General features: G+C 46.4%; 1 protein-coding gene across 3 annotated transcripts in view; it reads left to right on the top strand.

Annotated features, from left to right (window-relative positions):
* LOC120948706 (uncharacterized) overlaps positions 1–23,506 on the top strand; it is a 175,032-nt gene that overhangs the window by 64,503 nt on the left and 87,023 nt on the right. For all 3 annotated transcript variants that reach the window (XM_040365341.2, XM_040365342.2, XM_049610961.1), the window contains one exon: positions 2,178–2,299. In XM_040365341.2, the coding sequence (XP_040221275.2) occupies positions 2,178–2,299 (122 nt within the window). The remainder of the gene's footprint in view (positions 1–2,177; positions 2,300–23,506) is intronic.

The following is a 23,506-nucleotide window of genomic DNA, read 5'->3' as shown; positions in this document are numbered from 1 at the left end:
GCTGACAGGCAAACCACCGACCAACTGCACGAAACAAATTGTGCCATTAGTTTTCTTTCATTTGTATTAAAACAATTTCACATCCAATCCGGAGCGGCAACCGAACGACACTCGTGCCGCAGCCGCAAGCCGGGGGAGAAGAAGCCTCGTCCCAATCAGTTGCAACATTATTCACTCACTCGTTGAGCCGCACTGACCATTCGCTGCCTCACAGCCCCGTCAGCCCAGTTCGATGGCTTTCAGCCCCATGTCGACCGGAATGACCACGGCATGACCATGACGAAAAGTTTCCGGTTAGCGACGATGTGCTATCGTCCTCGTCGTCGTCATCGTCGTTGTCGTCGCATGAAATTTTGGTCAACATCGACACAGTTGCATCGACAGGCGGAGGACATCGACAGCGGAAGCAAGATTCGCAATGCGACGATGAGGAGCAATACAGTTCAACCCCCGGTGTGTGCACACACTTGATAGGGGAAACTCCCTCCACACGGTTCATTTGGATGGGAGGTTGGCAGATGTTGCACTCGATGCTATTTACCGACTTCAGCCTGCTCTGCAGGCCTCTGTCTGCGCACGAGGCACGGGCAGCACTCGGAGAGTCATTTTCATTAAAGCCGCCCTGCATGCGAGTCGTACCTTGCAGGGCGTAGCGTAGAACGCAAGAGTTGCTCCGTATCGGCGACCAGGGATGTTGTGTACATGTGTTATGTGTCATACACACACACACACACACACACACACACACACACACACACACACACACACACACACACACACACACACACACACACAGTTGCTGGTCAAAGCACATTGTAGTTGCCAGTACTGATTAGCTGCCGGTTAGCAGGAAGAGATGGGTCCACCGGGCCACGATCGTTGTTGTGCCAACTACTGCGATGCGGAATGAATGTGTACAAAGTAGTGATACAACGAAATATTGGAGTGCGACTATGTTAGTATCTATTCGGGCAGCCCAAAAGGGCAAAGAAGAAGTTCAAACACTCTTTGCGAAGCGACAGGCACCACATTGTGTTTGGTTCTGTCTGTAGACTAGGATTTGTTTAGTGTTTGTTGTGCGCCTCCAGAAACGGTGCTCATCTTCGACGGCGGGGTGACACGGCTTGGAACTTGCCTAGCTCTAGCACAAACACAATTGCTCCAACCACCAAACACGTATGTTTTGCAACCATCGAAGAACCCAACCGATCCTGTTCGGTGTGATTAATTTTGCACGACACCGGGTAATGTCTTCGTTACACGGGCGTGCTACATTGAGGCAAAGTTTTCACATTCTTTTATGGTTTTGTGTGGCCCTTACGGGGGACGAGGGACCCACCAAAACCCGTTCCCGTTGTCGGAAGAAAGAGCAGTATCGGGCCTGCCAAAAACCGCCCTGGCAGCAGCTGGTCACCCCGATAAAGCCCACTTCTCCAATGCCTGTTTTACAGCTGGCGGGTGCGGTGATGTGCCGGAAAGTTTGATTTTTGGACCGAGCGAGGAAAGTTTTCCGGCGACATAAGTTTCCGGTGAGGCTGGCCCGGGGAGGGGCTAATGGGCAGGGAACCTTGGAGGAAGGTAGAAGGCCTGGCCTGAGGCTAGTGGCAAGTGGCTAACGCGTCGCGATTTTGGTAGTATGTGCGAGGCGAGAAACGGTTGGGAAAACTTTTCGCACCGTACTGCCAACACACTTGGTTGGTTGGGCAAGTTTGGTGTTTATTTTATACATCTTCTTTTCGCCTAGATGCTAGAACCGTACCCGGAGTTTTCTCGCGCTGTGCGCGACAACACACTGACACAGTTGCGGTGCGTTAGGGCTAGACCTGGATGTCCTACCGGAGCCCATTCTTCTTCCATAAAATGAAGCGACTTAAAATCCAACGAGCGAAGCGAACAGACTTTCCACGATGGTGGACCGAGCGATAGGCTGCAGAAGACGAGAGGCGGTAATAAGTTATCACACGACGGCCGCTGTATCTGCTTGCAGGGCCAATGGTATTTACAGCAAACCGTCGGTACGGTTTGGCCGGTACAAGTTTAGATGTGAAAAGTTTCCACGTCACCGCAGCCGCAACAAGCCGCTATTGGGAGTGTTTGGGAGATTAGTGTCGGTAGTTTGTCTCTTGCGTTCCCCAGCAACTAAATGGTGCACTCAACCTCTTTCCCCCTTTTTCCAGCGAGTTCCGGTTGGTGCTGCGGGAGGACCCGCGGTCGGTGTTTTCCCGGGACGTCCAGATCGAGAACACCGAGGGCCCGCTGGACTACGATCTGTCGCGGATCTACACCGGCACGGTGGAAGGTAAGCATGCATCCATTGGCGGGCTTTCCGTTCTAATGGGTAGGGCAGTAACTTTATCTTCCAAAATTAACGCACAACATTCATGCGATTTTCGGTAGTGGCAGTAAATCAAGTGTAAGGTTTCTTGAAAGTGGTTCTGAAAAAAAATCAAGGAAATGTTTCAAAAAATAACTTGCGACGATGTTTTGAGGCGAACATTGAATGGTATACATTACAAAAGCTTCTTGGTAATTCATCTGCGTTGGCGCGAAATTAGCTGCCTTGGTTGCTTTTGTGAAGCAAAACTGAGGTAAAATTTTCTGAAAAGTTGTAAGAGCTGAGTGAAAAGCTCTTTTGTGGGTGCCACATCCTTCGTCCTGTTACGCGTCCCTGCAGCTTACATTTCGCTGGGTAGAATATGTTAAACAGAATCGTACATCCTTTTAACATAGAGCATAATACAAACAAAAGGAAAAGTTCGTAGAAAAACAAAAAAACAAATGTTCATATCACTATTTACAGCAGACAAATGAGCTCCTACCGATCCCTACGAGTATATGAACTTCCAGCCCGAAATGGCAGAAAACATTGCTCAAGCAGCAACACATAAGCAGCAAGCCTCACACACGCCACACCCATTGGGCAGGTTTGTATTCACGCTCGTGGTGTGCGCGCACGGCGGCAACCATACTGTCGGAATCGTCGTGGGTCAAAAGCGTAGCGTACACATGCATAATGCATCCTTCACTTCCGGCAGCGTACACTAAATTGGCAGCAGAAAGCGCAAACAGCGTTTAATTTGGCACTGACTCTCATCCCCCTATTTGGCACACCCCCAAGCCTGCCTGTTGAGGGAGACAAGGGGCAGCAGCAAACCATGCTTGTGTTACTACACACAAGACCGTTCGGCTGTGGGCGAAGAAGAATAAAAAAAAGCGCGGTCAACATTCCAACCATATTCTCGTTTGGGGAATGTGAACATAAGACCAAGTGGATAGCGGCACAAAAAATGAGTACACATTCCGAGTGCTGCTTCACCCAAACCCACTGGTCCGCCAATCCGGAGCGGAAAATTCAGTAATTTTATTCATAATGAAAAATAAATGGCTTTTCAACAAGTTTCATTCCCATTTCTACTGGATTGCCTAGCTTGTGGTGCGCGTTTTTCTTTCCCCCACCAGCTGTATTTGAGTTTGTATTAGTGTGTATGTGTGTGTATGTGAAACGATGCCATCATGATGCTGGGGAGAGGGCTTTGCCTTAGTGCTAGGCGTGGAACCAGTTAAAGTGCCCTAATGGAGTCTGCGTGTGTGTGCACGCCCGCGCTCGCCTGCCAAACGATGTAAAAAGCAACGGCCATCGGAAGGTTTTTCGGCTTGGCTCCGGCGTCGGTTCCGCTGGTCAAATTCTGTGCGACACCATTTCACTCACACTGCCTATTGGGCGAGTTTAACAAAACACAAAAACAAAGAATTGGCGTTGTATGTATGCTTTCGCTTTTTCTGCTGCTGCTGCTGCCCCGAGATGGTTCGGAGCGGTTTGTACCGTTTTTGTAACGCTCCCGAGTTTGTATTTTTACAACGACCCCCGGAGCATCCTACGGTTGAAAAAACGGTGTGTTTGCGTTGCGTCGCTTTGGCTGCTCATTGCAAATGCATAATAATTTTTGGCCCCTTTTTCCGATCTGCTAACTGAAGGCACTTTTGCCGGAACTTTTCCGGAACTGTTGCCCGTGCGGTGAGCCTTTTGTTGGTGCGCGGAGAGCGGTAAGAAGCGGGCGCAGGACAGGCAGCATTGAACGGTGGCAACAGGAAGGGGGAAGAGAAGTCTCGGGTTTCGGTTACGGATGCGACAAGAAATCTTTCCGGCGGTTTTGTCCCGTGCCGTCACTCGCTCCAACCGGCCACTCCGCTCCAAACAATCTCGTGCTGGAAAAACTAATTTCATTCAGTTGAGTTTGAAAGTAATTTGTCTGCTTGCTGCTTGGTACACCTCGCTCTGCCCACTCTGCACTGGTCTTACTGGTGGCAGCGCGCGTTCGCAAAAACGGAGATTCATAGAGCAGCGCGCAACGACCGACGACGACGACGACGACTGCTACGAGGACAACGATGATGATGATCCGGCTTGGCAGGCGGTCGGTAGTGCACATTATTAGTGCAATTGTCCTCTCCCCCGCTTGCATTATGCACGCCCCGTAGTACGCCGGAACGAAGCGATACGCTTGCAGAAGGATAATACTAGCATCCGCCACTTCAGTTCCGTCGTTAAGGCGCAACACTATTGTTTGCATCACCACCGCTGGCGGCCCCTCCTGCTGGTTGGGGGGGGAGGAAGTTGTTGTCGCTTTTTCAATGAGCAATGATGAACGAATTGTGTGTTGTACGGCCGGGCACTTTCCCCCGTTGCGCGAACACTCACATTCAAGCGGCGTACTCTCTCTCTGGCCTGGTGCGACAGAACCTGTGGTCTGTGGTGTGCTTGAGTAGTGCCCCGGTGGAAGGGGAAGAAAATATAACACTTTTCGGTGTCACTCTGGCACGGCAGGACGATTGCTGGTTTGATATGTAGTGAATGCGAGCTGGTCGTTCAGTGTGGGGCGTTATTTTGCATACGATGCAATTAGTTTTAGTTTCTGGTCAAAATGCTACTTTGACTTAAATTGAAGTTCTAGATTGTTTATAGATATTGTGACAGTGATCGCCAATTATAGAACTCACCACTTTCCATTTCCATAATATACTGCGCTAGTCAATTAAATATAAAGTTCTTAAATGTTTAAATCTTAACATAGCTGTAAACATAGTAAAAATAATATTTAAGTAATGTCGTGTGAATTTCGTTTTAAGGAATACATTGTACACATTAGGACATTGTAATACAGTAGGACGAGTTTCCGTGTTGTAATTGTCTTTTAGCTTCTGAAGCTTTTGAATCGAAATAGAAAATTAAATGTGCTTCGTTACTCGGAACATGATGTCTTATGCATTTTTCATCAATTTTGCTCCAAATAACATTTAATTTAATTGTGGATATACATACACATGTTGGATGGATTTATTCCCGTCATACATATCTAAATATGAAGAACATGTTCTGTTTTTAATGCTTTTTTTTAATACATGATTTTAGCTTTGCTTCAGGAATCAGAAGATTAAGACTCCTTTTTCCCGAAATAACTAGAGATAATTGAACCTACAAATCTAGAAACCAAGCTAGAACGTCTGCGCCAGCTTGATTTGAGAAGAAGGTATTTGTATTTTTGGTTTGCAGTTAGATTTGTAAGAAAGCCTTTATGTGAAACTCGTGTTCAGTGTGTTGATTTTATTTCTGTTTTAGAAACAGTTTATAGTCACCTCATTCCTAGCTGTAATTAATCCCCATTGTTAACAGACATCAATAACAATATTTTGAAAGCATTTTTTTCAGAAATCTGATTCTGGTGAAAGCTTCAAGTTTTTTTTTAAATATTGTTTTAAATACCTGTAATGTTAGAGTTGTTATACAATTTTGTTATACAATGTTATACAATGGGCTGTTGAAAGCATCATATCCATTCAGATTACGTTAAACGTTATACCATCATAAAGCACCAGGCCAATAACTCGTGTGAATCGAAGACTTCACTTGGTTGACAGGCGAACAGGACAGGAAGAGGGAATCAACGCGCAATTCTGCGGGAAAAAACGCCTCAATCAGTCGCATCTCGTACTCCAGATTCAGTTCCAAATTTCTTCTGCCAACCGTCCCTCACAAATCCACACCCTGCTCGCAACATCATCTAATCGGGACAGTTTTGCGAACCTGATTCTGGCATCCTGCGCCTCTGCCATTGTCGTACGCGCGTGCACCACACTCTCGAATTGTACTCGGATATTTCCCATGCGGCCCAGCACACCACCACGATTGAACGATAAAAGCCTTCGATATCATCATTATCGCCCGGGAACGGCCCGGGCTGCTTTGCGCGCAACATTTCCGTATGATCGGCGCACATACGACCCGAGGGGTTTTTGGCAGATTCGTGCCGAGTGTCCTTTAGTGCTTTCATCCGACTGTGTCGAATCGAGCCACTTGGCATTCTCACGCTTTCCGCGCTTTTTTTTTTGCTGTTGTCGTTGTTGCTCCCGTCTCGGGTGTTCGAGGTGTTCCCTATCGCTCCTTTTTCGAACGAACTTTGCCTTCACACCGTACATTCCGATCGAATGTGCCTGATTGCAGCTTCCGTGAAGGGTAATCGATAAATATTAATTCGATTTGATTTCATTAGGATGATGCGCAGCATCATATTCTCGTTGGCGCGCGTGTGTGTATGTGTGTGGCACACACGGCGAGGTATTCGTGCTCTTACGGCTGCAAATGCCCATTTTATCCCAGCGGAATTGGTAGTGTTGCAAGTATGTTCGCTTCTTTTCGCATTGACGGTAATGGTAGCGGCAACTAATAAACAGCCACACGTGCCTCGTTGTTTTTGGCGAGCCCTGGGGGAGGAAGCTTTTCACAAGGCAAATATCTTACGGAGGGAAACGGTTCACTTTCTACCAACCTTATCAGGGGATGCTGTCCCGGTTGCGCGTATAATGCTTGCCGAACGTTTTCCAGAAAGCGGAAAGGGTCCACACCATTATATTGTAATGGGCTGCTTCTCTGTGTGTGTTAGACACTTTGGAGCTAACGTGGCGTGAAAACGCTTCAAGTTTTACGTTGATTTATTGTATCGATTCTCCATATTAATCGTCCCGATTGTGCTGTAACCTTTCGCAAGGAAGCGGATGAAGTGTGTAATAAGAATCCTCCCCCTGTCTCCATTCTCACACCACTTCGCCCCACACTCCGGCGAGTGAATAATCATAAGTTATGTGTACGGTCTATTCCGAGCCTTTGGTCTTCGTTTGTGTGTGCGGAATCGAAATCGTTGCAGGTGTGCCAAATGATACCTTAAGCATCCGACTCACTTAGTTAAGCGCCGTTGTGGTGATTGTGGGGGAAAAGTGTTTTAACACGGCAAAAAGATAAGGCAAATGATGGAGTTAGCTAAGTTATGTGTTTGAGTGCGGGGATTGAATATAAAATTTCATGGTAATGGTATTCAGCGTCGCCGTGTGTGTCCGTGTTAGTTATTTTGTTGATTTTCAGAGATTTCACCCAACCGTTGTAGTGTTTTGAGGGGTGAAATAGTTTGTTTTGATTGATTAGCGATACAGTAGGGATGGTGTATTGTTTTAAAACTAATTTCCATTTATTAACGGGATACATAACAAAAAAACGAGACTTCAGGGGTTTGAAGAAAACAATACAGGATTTTCCAAGTCAATTCGTTGTAGTAAACTAGTTATCGGTTTTCGCTAAGTTTTATTTTGGCGTCGTAAACCCTCCATTGAACGCTGCCAACTCTAGTATGACCATGTAAAAACTGAAACTGTCATTGTCAAGTTTGAATGTGGCTGTCAAATGTGAGGCTCCGTTGGGCGGGTCCCTTGGTACAGTCGTCAGCTGGCACGACTTAACAACATGTCCGTCGTGGGTTCAATCTTCATATGAGACCGACCACCGACCGTGACATTTTTCTTTTGTTTTCAAAGAATGTTGGTCCATTCGTTTGGTCGTAGCTGTAATTTGTTGATTTTGTTTCATGTTTGTTCCTTGATTGAATAGAGAAAATACACACTTTATACTGCTAATTTTTATAATAAGTATTTTATTAACGGAACAGCATTACCACAGCTGCCATTGGTATTAATAAATCGGAATAATGCACTCGCATCATTGCTCCCCAGGACGTCCCCATTGCTTGAAGCACCATGGACTATTCATCCTCCCGCTCCATGCTTCAATCGATTATGAATACCCCCTCCTCTCCTCCTCCCCTTCATCAATCCCATCGACAATGGGGACGTACGCGGAGGTGCGAAAACAAATAAACGAACGGTTCGATACGATCTGGTCCTCGCCCCGATCCAAAACGAGTGCCGATAATGAACGATTCTGATGAGAGTGGTGAGGTCTTTTCTGCTCGAATGGCCACCAATCCAATTATGAATCGTTTGTTGACCTACCCCTGCTGTCCCTGTTCACCGACATCCCCGTTGCGTAATGCCGTTGCCAGCCCTGCCAGCTTATTGCTGACTTGCCATATTTGGATAGTGATTTTTGGCTGAATCAAGGCACGGTCGCACACCTTCGAGTTTTCTTATCCTTGTTTGCTCAGGGATTCGTGGCCGTTCAGGGAGAACGGCAGCAGCAGCACCATCATCAGGGGGGAGATACGTTTTGCGTACGAGGTGGTAACGTATGTAGTTTGGTAGGCATGTAGGCACCAGGGGGGAGGGTATAGAACGGCACGTTCCACATTGTCAGAGTCCGGAGATTGGTTTTGGATGAGCATGAGGGTGACTCGGCGGATGACGACGGTTGAGGGTGCAGAAAAATATTACACTGATAAGAGCTGGCGGCTGGTGGAAGCGAGGGAAAGGACATTGATTATTGAGCGTTCGGCGGGATGCTATTATTTGTACTTCCCTCTTCCCCACCCGGAAACCGGCAGGGTTGGTAGCATAAATTTCCAAATTGCTACCTTTTTTGTGTCTATGTGTATGTGTGTACCGCTGTAGGAAAGGCAGCTCAAAGCAGGGCTGGGAATTTACCTAAACAATGCTGCAACAATAAGCCAATTATGTTGCTTTGCCCGAAAATTATCACTCGCACTCCCTCCCACCCAGCAAACGGTTCGAAATTGGAGGATTATTTGTCGAAATATCGGTGTCGGGTTGGCATGCCCCCGTGTGGTAGAAGGCGCACCTGTAGAGTACGTGCTGTAATAAGGTGAACATACAGCCGACATACCATTACCATCGAGCACACACAGGCACACACATACTGCCGTTCGATGGGACAATAATTTATTGATCTAATTAGCATAATTGGAAATGCTGATAATAATCACAGTTATTCCAAAACCACAATTCGGTACTGTCATCTAATGAGCAGGGAGTAGGGTGGTAGGGCGAGCAGGGCTCATGTTCATGGGACCGTTATTCATTGGGCGCTTTTCGAACTAATCCCTTGCCCGCTTGGTACCGGCCAAGGGGACTGGCTGCCTTCCTTTACATGAATACCACCGCCGCACGCAAGGATTACGCACCGACGCGTCCGTTTAACGTTTCCGGCTGAGCGTACAGAGGCTATTGAAGGTAGAGGTGAGCTCTGGGGGCGGGAAAGGCAAGCAGTGTATAAATATATGGACCCTAATTGAATAGCACTCGGGCTAATCCGTGATTGCCGTACCCTGATTGAAGCGGAACGAACGTAAACTTTGGGCCGTCAAATCTGATACACCACCCCGACCACCAGCCGGCTGGGTGCTGCCTCCAGGCAAGGCTGAAGAGGTGTTCATTAGAAAGAGCGCCTTTGTGTTGTGGTTACTTCAACTGTTGTTCATTTAATTTTAACCACAAAATCACCGACCCTTTTGTGTTGATGTTTGGTTGCTGTAAAAGTATACAACAAAGGCACCCGGCCATTGATGAATGATGAGCTAGTAGTTCGATGCACACGCGTGGGTTTTAAATTATGCAATAAAACATTACATTTTTCTAATCGATAAAATACTAGGCCATTTGGTGGGTCAGAGTTTAAACTATCGCGCAGTTGACGGGGGAGCAGTTGGGCAGCCATTTGGGCTTTTGTTAAAACACACCTACATTTGCATGTTTTGCCTACCGCGTGTCTTTGTGCGTGTCGTTATTTTATTGTCCTTTTTTTGTCGTTGCCATCGGTCCTCCTGTTTTGGTCTTTGCACACCGAGGCAAAAAAAGGAGCACGAAAAGTGGGTGACGGTGTTGTACACACTCACGACCACCGGCACGAAGCCTAATTAAAACACATAAATTATCCCAACGAAATGAAACCGGACGCACCGCGACGCGCAGCGTTGACGCCGCGAACGGTCGCCTGACTTTTCTCGCCTCGCCTTTTCTCATCTTAGCTATGTGTGTGTGTGAGTGAGTGTGTGTTTTTTCTTTCCCTCTGACGGAAAACTGCGCTATACAATCCCTTCACAAGAGCAAGCGGCAGCGAGTTGGTTTTTGTTTGTTGCGTTACGTGTAACAACGCCAAGTTCACCGAAAGCGCACCGGAATGTTGCTCACCGACGTGCCATCGCGAGTATATCCTTTTCATTGCTGTCATGCCATCCCGACGTAAATAAGAATGCTTCCTTTGTTGTGTATGTTTGTGTGTGTGTATGTTATGTGTGTCTGGGACTGTGTGCAAAGGTGTTGATGTTTTTTGTTGTGGTGTTTTTGTTTGGTGGATTCCATTCTGTTTATAATTTTCAACCAAACTCCCACCGATTGGGGAACGCTTGGAGATTCGTCTATATGCTGGAGAGGGTGGTTTTGCGGGGTTCGCTTTGTCGGAGTCCGCGAACCGAAAGAAGCCATTAAACAGTGCAAGTAACCCGATTCCCCGTAGTTTGGGTGGTTTCATAACGTTCTCGTAGGTCTTTGTTCTGAAGGATCCGTTGCAGAATGAATGAACGATGGGAGATGAGCCATTTAGCTGCATGATAGCGAAAAGCTGCAAGAACAAAATTGGACTAAAAGCATGAACTGCAAACATGGTACGATTACAAATGCAACAAGCATGGGAAGGTCATAGTTCAATCAATCTACTGGGAAATTTTAGAATTACTGTGCATCTAGTAAATTTGTATTAAGGGAAACGAGGGCTATTTTTAAATAATTGCTGGTTGTAAATGTAAATAATCTTTAATACGATGCCTGACTCTTATTAATTGACAAATAATTACAATATGAGTTATCAACACCTGTCCAAGGTTTGACAACTTTCCACAACGTTAGCATTGACAGAGTTTTGTTTTGAAAAGGTATGGTATATATTTATCTCTTATATTTGCGTCTTATCATTCACATTCTTATGAAGGAATTTTAGTTTCATCTACTGTTCTATAGCTCTATAGTTTGTTTCAACTTTGTCCGAGCGAATGTCAGTCACGCGCGAATGAAATGTGGGAGCAAATGTTAAAATTAAAATATATATTGTCACCCTATTGTAATGACACGCAATCAAGCCCAGCCGATGTGATACAGCTGCCAGAAAGTGTGATAAAAAGTATTTTTTAATTAAAAAAAAAACTATATGCTTGTAACGAACAGCAGCTTTGTTACAGATTTGTTCCGTCGAAATTCCGTTAATAATATGTTCGTTGCATTCTTTGAACAACACCTTCGCTATCAAAAATGTTTCACCCTGCCTCCAAGCACTTGCATCAACTAGCAAACTTCCCATGGTCTGGGTAGAGCTGCTTTGGTAGGGAAGCACCATGATTATATTACATTAAAAAATCTTGTAAAGAAATATGCTCTCCATCCCTCGGATCAGTTGTGATTAGTTTGGGGGTAACTTCTGTTTTTATTAAATTTACCACCGAGAATCTAGATGAGCAAAGAAATCAGCAGCAGCAGCAGCAGCAATGTCCGCTACGAACAGTTTATAAGTTTAATATTTCTTCACCTGTCTTCCTGCCGCTTGCTGCTGTGCTGCCCGGCGCATCAGTAGTGGTTGAAAGTAAACAAAAGTTTTTCCTCCTCCCAGCCCCGTTCGCACCATTCGCCATCGTTTCATTCCGTCCTCACTCGTGGGAATGGTTTATGATAAGTTCAAAGTTGCTAATTTGCTTAGGAACATAAGTTAAGCGCCGCATTCTCAACGCTGACATTGAGGTTCAGCTTGATTCTTGCACTCGGTGTTTTTTTTTTTTATAGCCGTTTAACCATCTTTCATTCTCGTTGTTTTTTTTTCTCTCAAGCCAGAACACACCAGGGACCAATTGCTCTCGGACAGCTCCGCTTCATTGCAAAAGATTATGTCTGCAGAGTGTCCGAAAGATTGAAGTACACAGTGGAGAAGGGCAAAAAAGCAGAATAAAAAGCCCAGTCTCAGCAAAAAAACTCAAACGGGCCTTCGTTTCGCACTCGTTTCCGTTGCTTGCTCCCAAATAATAATAATAAAAAAAGGACTGGAATGTTGGTAGCCTCCCGGTGGCTCTCCTTTTCCTTTTGCTCTCCCTTTTTTCACGCTCTGTCCGGAAGTGACCCACGACGGGTGTCCGGTAGGGGTCCCGGAAATGTTTCATTCTTTTAATTTAAATTTAGTTATCACTAATTACCATCTTGCCCTTCATCCGGATGCCAGATTCCGGACGCAAGGACCCCCCCCCCCCCCCCCGGCAGCAAGCACCTTTTTCTACGCCTCTCTCTCGCCGCGGTACCGTGCGAGCCGGGTCGAGCCGCAGATAAGTTGTAATTAAGTAGTTTTTTATTCATTCGCTGCGAGCCCTTGATCCTTGGCGTGCTGCGTTCAGGGTAGTGATGGTCCGGCAAGTACGATTTTTTTTTCTTGCGTTTGCATTCCGTGTGGGTCGCTGGAAATTGTGTATGAGTGTGAGTGGTTTTTTTTTAATGTTCCATACGTTATATTCTGATTTTTTGTATCATTTGCTTAACAGTAGCCACTGTTTTTGTTCATTCATTTTGGTAAGTTTTCCTTTTTTGCTGCCGAACGTGTACTTCGAGTGTACTTTTTTACACATTGCTACTGGCAACGGGGCCGAGTGAGGGTGCATGAGAGTACAAAATTGCTGGCGGTCGGGTTTTTATCACAAACGAGCGCCAATTAGCACACGCAGGAAACTGAACGATTGGCAAACGGTCGTGCGGTGGCGACCAATCGATGATGATATTTATTTAACGTCGTTGTTTTTCAGCTTGGGGTTTTGTTTCCCATCGATGGGCAATTTGATTCGGGTTTTCAATCGAAATACACACACGCACGCACGCACGCACTTGTGCGAGTGATCTGGAGTGACCGAATTGAGTTTACCGATAACCTGCGGCCGGGCTAAAATAGTATCGCCACTAAAAAGGCGAAGCGGAAAAACACCATGGCTCCGTTCGGTCACTTTAACCACATTCAATTGTGTCCGTGGATTGTGGAGCATGCATGGGAAAAGCCCCGGGGGGACATTCGGTTCCATCAACCCGGATGTGTGTTTGTTTCGGTGAAGTGTTTATCCCAGCACCGAATGTTCGGCTTTTACGCATGAGATTGCGCGAATAATTCATGTACCCACCCAGTGGGCTGAAGGGCACATTTTCCCCGCCAGCATACATGCTGTGATCATTTGCATACATTTGCAGCGAGCAAGAAAAAGCTTTCGGCTTTGCAATTGTGTGTCTGTGTGAGCGTTATTTTCAGGGACGCGGGAAATGTGCCAAAAGAGAAGTGCAGACGCGTTCGATGTGGTGTAATTTATTGTGTTAGATAAAAGTGATAAAAACCTTTTCCAACATTTCTGTCGGTTGAAAAATGTCCATCTTTCAAGGGCACTACTTGCCGGGAAAAAGGGTCAGACCTTGGAACAGGGTTGATGATGCTGCTGTACTGCTGGCGCCACTCGGTTTGGATGCTGGCCAACCACCCGTTCGTTCGGTCACATCCGTGATAGTGTCTCGATGCTAGCTCCGCAAGTGCAAATCGCAAAATCGGACAGCACGTCAAGGCAGCACACCACAGCCACACCAGTACGATATGTTTGTTCCGTTGTCACATCGGCAAAATCTGTGCCGTGTGCGGAACTGGAATGGAACGGAAAACTATTTCCCAGTTTGCGTCACTTCCTGGCCCGTCACGTGACGATCGTGCAGCACACGGTACAGCTTCCCCATCGGTGCTGGTTGCGAGTAGAGATTCGTGTTTTCCGAATTTCCCGAGCGGATGTAAACGGCCACCAAATCTTTTCCCTTCGGCAAGCAACCCCCGCCGAGTGCGCGTTGGGAAAGGACCGGAACCGTCCTTGGAGCCGATCCTCCTGGGCCGATGTATGATATGTATACACCACCGTCCGTCCGATAAAGCAGCAGCCCAGTAGTGGTGGTTCTTTTTGTTGTTGTTGTGTAATGTGTCTTTTCTGCTGAGTGTTTCACGACCCTCCTTCCACCCATCACAGCGGGGTAGCGGGGGAAAAAACATTGAGCGGAAAGGCATGTAATGCCCGAAGCATTACAGCCTTCTCGGCAACACGGTATAATGTTATGCGGGAAGAAGGCAACAATCCCGTTCTACCAGCGCCTACCTATCCGAGAACCGGCTGTGTGTGTGTGTGTTTTTGTCGCCCGGAGAGAGTGAGGACGAAACGTTGAAGCGGACAGAAAGATAAATACAACTCGCGCCCGAACGTGAATACCAGTCCGGCATTATCAGGCCGATGGAAAAAAGGCGCCGCAAAAGGAGGTCCACGGGGCCGTAGTCCGGAAATGGAACGGCAAAAACCATCCGGCGTGGCAGCACCAACAGCACCATGTGTGGCCGTTCTCGTCGCCGGGAACCAAGGAAGACACCATGCCGGGTGTGTGTGTGTGAAGCATTAGGTGGCATAGTATATGTGCATAAATTTGGACACCAACCCGGCAGCAGGCTAAACGCGCGCGCGGGAGAGCGAAAGCGATGGACAAAAAAGGCATGTTTTAGTATCCCTAGGCTCCCTCCTGCTAGTAGGTAGCGCGTGGAGTTCGTTGGATCGTAGTGAGGGCCCCAAATTTATCGCTTAGCTTGGTTCGCGTTCGCATGAAATGGTGAAATATGGCGCGCTTTCTCGCACATCACGCCAAAAGCGGCCAGCCTTGGCCAAAACCGCTCAAGACGAAATCGTCCGCTTCGCTTAAGTACTCGAAGCACTCGATTGTATGCGGTCATGCTGGCCCGTCGCTGGTCAGTTAACGAGCCGCCACATGCTCTGCCACACGGCCGGGGCTATGTTCCGCTGGCAGTCCGGTTCGTGCCCCCCCCTAAGCAATGGTGGGGGAACGATTCGTATCACTATTCCGTCGCGCTCGGCCGACCGCCGACGAGCCTCGTTGGTTTCTTTTTTGCCCTCCCGGGTGCCCTGTACTCCCCATAAACAGCATATCCGTTTTTCACTTTCCGCGCTTTCGGCGCTCATAAATAATGCATCAAGTGGTTTTTATTCCCAACCGCCGCCGGCGGCGGCGGCGGCGGCTCGCTAACTGTCTCGCAATCCTTTCCTTCGAGTCCTTGCCGCTCCTGGCCGGACTGTGCTCCGGTTCACCGGCGGGACTTGCGACTCTTACACCTTCTGAACCGTTTTGCCATCCTTTGCGCTGGGTGGTAATTTGTATTTTTAGCGCAGAAATGTGGCAATGAAGGTAAGTTTTACTTAATTTTTTTTTTGCTGGTTTTGCTCACTGCCGGAACGAAACGATCCATTGCACCACAGGTGGTTCTGTGCTCGAACGCGATAAAGGGCCCGGTTTGTTTATTGTCTCCAATCGTGGGCACTATTATTAGAAGGCGATAGTGGACGGACACCATAAAACATTGCCTAATAAAATGGAGCCTTTTCTTTCGACCTTAGTGGACAATCGGCGCGTGTGTGTGGCACTGTGATTGTGATAAGCGAGGAAAATAGACTACATTTATTTATAACTCCCCACAATTGTCCCTCACACGAGCAGCGAACAAAAAAAAAAGCCACGGAGCAAAAGCGCCCATCGACGATTGATGAAAGTGCCCGGCGGTTGTTTAATTTGATCACTAAATAATCATTTCCAAAGTTGCTCGTTACCGAGGGAGAGCTGGAAACCAAACTTTACCGGCTCCGGATGGTCCGCACACTAACGTTTCCCATAAGCGTTCTCAATCATACGCCCGATTGGTGGTTGCTTTCTCGCTTTTCCACCACACGGCACAGTTCGGCCAAAGGGCGTCCGTTTCTTAGAATTCCTATCACGACTAGGGCGCCGGGAGGGAAAATAAAAATCCATGATAATTGATCAGTTATGTTGGCAGCGCTGACCACCGTCACGTGGCGGAATGTGTCCGACTCTCCGTTCGACCATCGCGCGCGGTACGTGTAATCATTAATAATTTGTTTTTCTTTCCCTTTTTTTTTGGTTGGTTGCTTCACTTTGGTTTCCGTCACTTCGCCTTATCGCAAAGGACGAAAAGTTTGCTTCTGTGCATCGATTTCATAATTTGTTCGCACCACCGCACTGTGCCGCGTTGTTGGTTTACTTAGTTGCGTTGGTTTGTCGGCTTTTTGTTTTTTATATTTTTTTTTCTTGTTGTATCGACCACGGGCCAAACCGGGAGAAAGATAGAGCGCCGGACGGACACCGCCTGGACTTTGAAGCCGTGCCACGTTCGGACGTCAAACTGGGCGGCAAAAGTATAAATGAAGCGATTTGTATTACACCTACCACCGGCAAAAGAAGCAGCAAGAAGCAACAAAAAACATCCCATCGAAATGGAACGAACCATCGTTTGGTTTCATTTTTGTTTTTTTTCTTTTTCGCGTTGCTGCCAATGTTGAACCATGCGCGCGTGAATTGGCTCGTTAATTTTGACAGGATGTTTATGATCCATTTTGGTCGATTTAGTCCATCCACGGTCCCGAGGTGTGGACTGTGTGGTGGCGGATAATTGCTGCCGGTAGGGCTTTTTTTTTTATTCCTCCTATGATCCTCAGTTGCCGGCGCGCGGTGGTGTTGTTTGATGGTCATGTAGCGCTTGGCTTAACGGAATTTAGAACCGCATGTCCAGTAAATCAACGTGTTGTGCCGGACGTTTTATCGCGTTCTAGAGAGCAAGGGGTCGGCATTTGAGTGGATGAGTGTGTAATGCAATTAAGTGAAATGAGGATAATCAATGAAATCGGATGGTTCCGCCCGGTTAACCGCTGGCTGCGTTGAGTCGATCGTATGGTGAAAAATAATCATCCCACAGTATTTAAATTAATTGACCACTGTATTTTAATCCTTTCGTTTTCACAAGATGTTTGATGATACGGTAGTTAACACGATTTAAACTTTTCAATTATTCATATGTTTTATTGTACCAATGGTTGGTGTAAATTGTTTAGCTCGGATCAAGATCAGCGTTGTGTCATATCTACACTATAAGGCCAATCTATTTTTATTGTATTTCTAGCTTAATTCGATTCTATTACATAAATACTTTGTTAACTATTTTCTACTTGACATCTCGATTACTGGTAATTATTGGTGATTCAGAAGTCGTGGTGCGTTGTTAGCTATTCTTGTAAGAGGCGTCCCTTATATCAAATGTCTTGAACACAAATTTTCACAGGAATCTTATCTTTGATGACAACTACAAATCTGTGATAGACAAGGAGAATCGAATGCTTGATTTCGTAATAAGGAACGGTTTATACTTAGAAATACGGTAGAAACTCGATGTGCCTGCAGTCAAGCAGTCTGCGCCTCGTTAGTTCGCTCAATCTTGGAGTTGAACTCCGTAACCTGGACGCCCCGCTCTGCAGTTTAGATAGGTAGACTTGAGTCGATACAGTGCAGGTTCACTAGACTAACTATTCGTAATCTGCCATGGTTTGACCTTTCTAAAGATTTAAGTTACTGCGACCTATGCTCTTTGCATGATTTACATGCTGTCTGTATCTTTGCATGCTGTTAGATTTTTTCTATCAAATCTTTCAAGTCATCCACAGTTTCATTCTTGGAATAAACCTGCACAGCGGTGTATATCGTTTCAATAGCTTAATTTGAACAATTTGAACAACGTTTTATAGACCGTAAGACTAGAAGGGTCGTAAGAATTATCGCTAGCAAAGCTCGAAAACTGCATAACTCATTAGACCAGAAACAAAGTCCTCAGTTACTTTGTTGGCACATCAAATAAACAAAACATACAAAACATAGAAAGGAAATATTTTTTTGCAGTGCATTTGTATTTGCTTTAAATCAACAAAACTCCGCCGAATAAACCCTTCCACTCATTGGACCGTGCAATGAGCACTGCTAATTGGATCAGTGAATTAAACCTTGGCCCCCATTCTGCTCGAGTGCACTTGTCGCGAGCACTTCATTTGTCCGACGGGAAATATTTTTTTTTTGTTAAAACCCTCCTCGCCAGAGCAAAAGGGCAGCACTGCTGCAGACATTGCCAGTACCGTTGACCAATTTGGCACCCAACCCAGGCAGTGCACGAGATGGAATTATCCGCCTCGCCAACTGACTGTCGACCCCTTGAGACACTCATCCGGCGGGACACGTTTCGCTGACTCGAACCTTTTCCTTGCTGCTCCGGGAAAGCCTTCCCGCCGCTGGACACACGCCACTGTTACGCCACCGATTATCCCATTCGGAGCCGGTGCGTCTGTTTCGGTCGCTTGTCATACGCCTGTAGTGCCTAGTTCGTTTTCTCCCCCGTGCCTAGTTGCCTTAATCACACAGTCCAAATGTTGAACCCTTTTTTTTGCCTGCCAAACGGTGGTTTGGGCACTTTGGGATGGCGTTGCGGCGGATGGGTTTCCGTGGTCGCGTGATGAGTTCGCCGCTATTTCACTTCCACCGCTTGCAGGTTGGGCTTCCAAAAAGGGAAAAGGGCTCCGGTTTGGGAAAGTTTGGGAAGCGAGCGCCTCCCGTTTCCCCCAAGCCCAAGCGTCAGTGTGCGGGGAATCGGGAACGGTCGGGCCCCGCAGTCCGTAACCCTTCGTGAAGTTTAGCACAAATCTGAATGTTCGCGGAAACTTTCAACGAAGCGTAAAACTGGCAGATTTAAATCGAGACCGATGACAATGATGGAGGAGCAAAACGACAGCAGCAAAAAAGAGCCCCAGCACGGAGAAACGTATCGCTAGGGCTCCTGCGGTCACCGAGCCGTCCACAAACTCCGGAAAAGATCCACTTGTCCGCCTCGTCGTTGGGGAGCGAATCCGTAAAGGGGATTAATTTGATGATTTTTTCCGCTTGATCGATTTCGGTTTTACCAACCCCAGCTGGGGCGGAATGGAAAATGTTGATCCTATTCCAACATGGTAAATTTGGTGTGGTGAGGGTCTGTGGGAAGGGACGGTGGGGGAGAAAGGATGACTTTACAGGGATTTGGAGTCGCTGTGTGAATTTGTGTGCGGTGTGCGTGCGTTTTTGCCTTGCCTGCATCGGACGGCACTTTGGGGGAGAAAGGTTGCACAAAGCTTAGTAAAGAAAATATTTTCCTTCTCGGCTGTCCATGTTTTTGGGAGAGCCTCATCATCATTTCCCCCTTCTGTACCCTATCCCTTTGCAGCTTTCCCATTTCCAACAAATTGTGGGATAAATTGGTTAGTGCGTGCTCTCGAGATGATGGAAGGAGGTGCGCACCTGCCTGGAATCGTTGATGAACGGATTGCTGATTGACACAGATGGTTCTCATTTCCTTGGGTGTGTGAGTCTGTTCGGGAGTTTGGCTTCTCATCCTATGAGGTGGTCTGGTGATTGATGTCTTCCCTTCTCCTCCTCCCTACCGATCACCCTTTGCAGTGGAAATCCTCCATTATTCCGGGCAGGGACCTTAATGGTTTTCGAGAGAAAGTTTCGAAAATTTGCTTCAAAAAAACAAACAAAAAACAACCCTTCGCTCGGCAAGGAGAACGGTAGCTGCTGCCCTGAACGATGCGGCTACTGGAGCTTTTGTTTTTCTTTAATAAAAGTTGCCCTGGCTGTCATAATGGCTCGGTCGCAGCAGCACCGTTGCAGTTAACATGCCGAACGTAGCTCCCTGTTCATGCTGCCGTTGTAGCGATACTTCCCCGTTCGATGATGATGGATAGTTTTCAGCAAAATTGGATCGTTGGTGTATTTTGGGGTATCGGTCTTCATGTGCTCTTCGTGCCGTGCGTATCAGCTACAACTTCCTATTCTTCCTTTTTGCATGGCATATCGAGGAGCTTTAGGCAAACCTTCGATCGCGCGAATCCGTTCTTGCCCCATCAGTCAGTCAAGGTGTCGAAAGTGCCAGCTGAGCTATCTGCAGTGTTAGTCGTGATTTTTTACAAAAACAAACACACGTACGTGTAAGCAAAGGCGATGCGTGGCGCATCGTCGGTTGATAGTAAGATAGTGGTTCGATGTTTCGTATCGAGAAAGATTGGAACATTCCACGAATGCTCAGCGCTGTTTGATGCTCAGACAACATTCCATTCCCTTTCCACGTAGCGTTCTCTAGTGCCACGTACATGTTCTTCTAGCTGGTCAAAAGCTGAGTTGTGAAAATTTCTCCACTCCCATCTGCGCTACGTTTAATCGGCAGCTTAACGTACGAAACGAGAGAAAACGAGCGAAGCCAACGCAATCATCACACAACCACCCCCTGCAAGCATCTGTTCATATGTAAGCGCATCCTAGACGTGTTGCGTCAGCAGGCCGACATTGCAGATGCATGGTCCGGATTCTTGAAACGAAACCGGACCTAGTCTCACGATATCCCATTCAGTTGTAGTGGTAGTACAGACGGCAACCAAAAACAAAAAAATAGGCAAGCAATAGTAATGCAGATTTTTGGAATGCATTGTTGCCCTTTCCGCCAAACCTCTGTCTGCCACACTGTCCGGCAGTGGCTGGTCACGGGACGACTGATCCCATCGTTCTGGTTCAACTCCAGCAAAACCAACGCTCAAGGGTTAAAAGTTTGACCAGCTTTTCCCTGGCAGCAGCTTTCTGCCACTCTCCTCTCCGCTCCATCGGTAGCGTTTGGCATTCTTGGGCTTTGTGGTTCGGTGCCACCACAGAGCATTACAGTAGCGGAACGACACAAGCGCGTGTGTGTATGAGAGAGAGGGCAGGATATGTGTAGGATATGTGTCGGTCATCGGTATAAATCTGCACCGTTTTCTCGGGGAAGAATTCCAAACGCATCGGGAGCTCTGCATAGCGGCATTCTTTTTTTTTGTGTGTGTGCCGAATCGTTGCCGTTCCTACTCCTCGAGGTGACTCATGCATACATGCAGCGTTGCAACATGCTCTTCTCCTGCAGTTCAGCTGTAGGAGAACCGGGAGCCAAATGATCATGCTGGACAAAATGGTCACCTGCATTATAAGCAAATGTACAATTTAATTGAAAGTTGAAGCTGTTGAAAAATAATTGAAATTTGATGTTTGATGCATACTACGACCGTTTAATATCCTTGATTTCGTATTATATTAGTAAAATATTTGGACATACAATAATTAGTGCTCAGCATATGCTTCCTAGAGAATCTCCTTTAGCAAATAGTTAAAGGAAAGAAGTTAGCAAATAGCGAATAATAGTTTACACAACCCGCTAGGGGCTAGTTGCTTCTGATGTATGGTTCATGATAACTTATCTATTAATTTTAAAATAGGATACTTCAAACGGCATATCACAATAATACAGTTAAAGACAAATCAAAACCCAAACTTCAAATCTAATCTAAATCAAATCTAAAGTACCTCAAAAAGCCGTTAAATTACCTTTTCACTGGTGTGGATGTACATTTTTTCCGGTTTGCTTTGACGTTTCATTTTTTAATACAAGAAACTCCAAACTTTTAAGTTCGCGGGCCGCATTGCTTCACATATAATGGTGATGAGGGTCATTTTTACATTGTTAGTATTTAATGTGAACGTTTAAATTTCGTCTTTATAAGAAAATACTAACGTAATATACAAAACTTCTATAGCATTCTATTATTTAAGCTTGGTATACGTCTCTGAAAGGCAACAATAACATTTTCTTTAAAAATAGTCTCAATAATTAAATACTTATTTTAACCTTTACAATGTCGCCACGGGCCGCGTAATAGGATCTCGCGGGCCTTCGTTTGGTAGACCCCTGTTTTAATATATTGCCCCGCACTGTGACCATTTTGCTGTGACCATGTTGTGTGTAATTTCATTAGTGTTTAAACATCAATGTGAAGTGATTTACTCAAAGAGATATAGAGCATTATCGTAAACATGACCATCTTTTCCCATGTTACCCTACACGGTGTGCCAGAGTTTCGCGTTTGAGACTATTTAGTGTTGTGGTGTTTCAGCAGCAGCATCCAAACGGATCGCAACCAGTTGTGCTCTACGAAACATATACACAAACACACACACACACAGGGACACATTCTAATCTCCAGTGGAAACTGGAGACCCGAGACAATGAGTATGGTAGGAATCGTTCGAAGTGCATCATAAGGTTTGCCCTCTACTCAACGGTTTTCCCCGTTGCAAAGAGCACATTTTTGCTGTGGAATGCACAGTTCCGGCCAGATCCAATTTGGATGCGATCCTGAAAACCGTTTAGCAGACTTCGCCCGAACTTTTCTAATCGACTTCAAGTGCTGCCCCACAACAATCGAAGCGAATCGACACGGGCGGTGAGTGGCGATCCGGCAGTCGTGCTGCTGTATTTCCCTGAAAAATTGGACACAGTCGGTGATCGTACACTATGTGTGTTACCAGAGTGAGTTTCCTATTTTTTTTTGGCTGTTTCTTCCAGCGCTGTGGAGAACTGACACCCAGAAGTACAACCAGACCACAGCGTCTACTCTATTGATGCATTGTAGTGTCATTTTGTTGTTGCTGTGTGTGTGTGTCTGCTCTCAATTCACTTTTGCAATTTCCGGGTTTGCAATGTTGGTTTTGCGTGCTGGTGGGAAAAGGAACGCTGTGTGGGGTATGAAAAGAGGGTTTTTTTTGTTTTACGCCAGTATTTCTTTTGCTTCCTGCCAGAAAACTTGATTTCCATCGATAATTTGCATTTACTGGACGACCCTTGTGTGCACTTGCTATTGGCGTTCCGATCCGTGTCCGGAAATGGCGCACACAGTGTAGTGCCTGACACATGCATGCATCGATCTGACCTGTCCCGTAATGTTGTGCCAGAATGTTCGATTGCTTTCGCATCGATACCGGCACCGGGTTGACAGTGCGAGCAGCTTGGTGGGTTCGATTGGTCCCCTAACTATGTTTTCGATCCTTTGTTGTCTGGAATTAAGTTTATGCGAGGTCACACTACGATCGAAAAGGTAAAAAGCTTCCTTCGCGCGTCAAACGATATGGCATGGTTTATGGCGGTTTCCTCTTCATGTTTTAAGCTACTTTGCATCATAAAACACAACCGAAAGTTCGAACTTGAACGCGCTCATCAAGTTTCGCCTCTTTGTGGCACAAAGATGAACTGGCGCGCCGGGGACTAATCTTTGCCGTGAGACTTTATTTATTCGCCGCTGTCCAAACTCACCAAACACTTCTGCGAAGCTCATTTGAATGTTCGGAGCTGTTCACGGTTGTGTTGTTATTATGTTTCGCTCATCTTACTGTAAATATAAAAAGAAAAAAAAGCAACCTATTGGTGTTCCGTCTAGACCGCCAACAATGC

The sequence above is a fragment of the Anopheles coluzzii genome, chromosome 2 (assembly GCF_943734685.1).
Source record: "Anopheles coluzzii chromosome 2, AcolN3, whole genome shotgun sequence".
In the NCBI taxonomy this organism is placed as follows: domain Eukaryota; kingdom Metazoa; phylum Arthropoda; class Insecta; order Diptera; family Culicidae; genus Anopheles; species Anopheles coluzzii.
The sequence above is the reverse complement of the archived record's forward strand: the minus strand, read 5'-3'. Positions and strand labels throughout refer to the sequence as shown.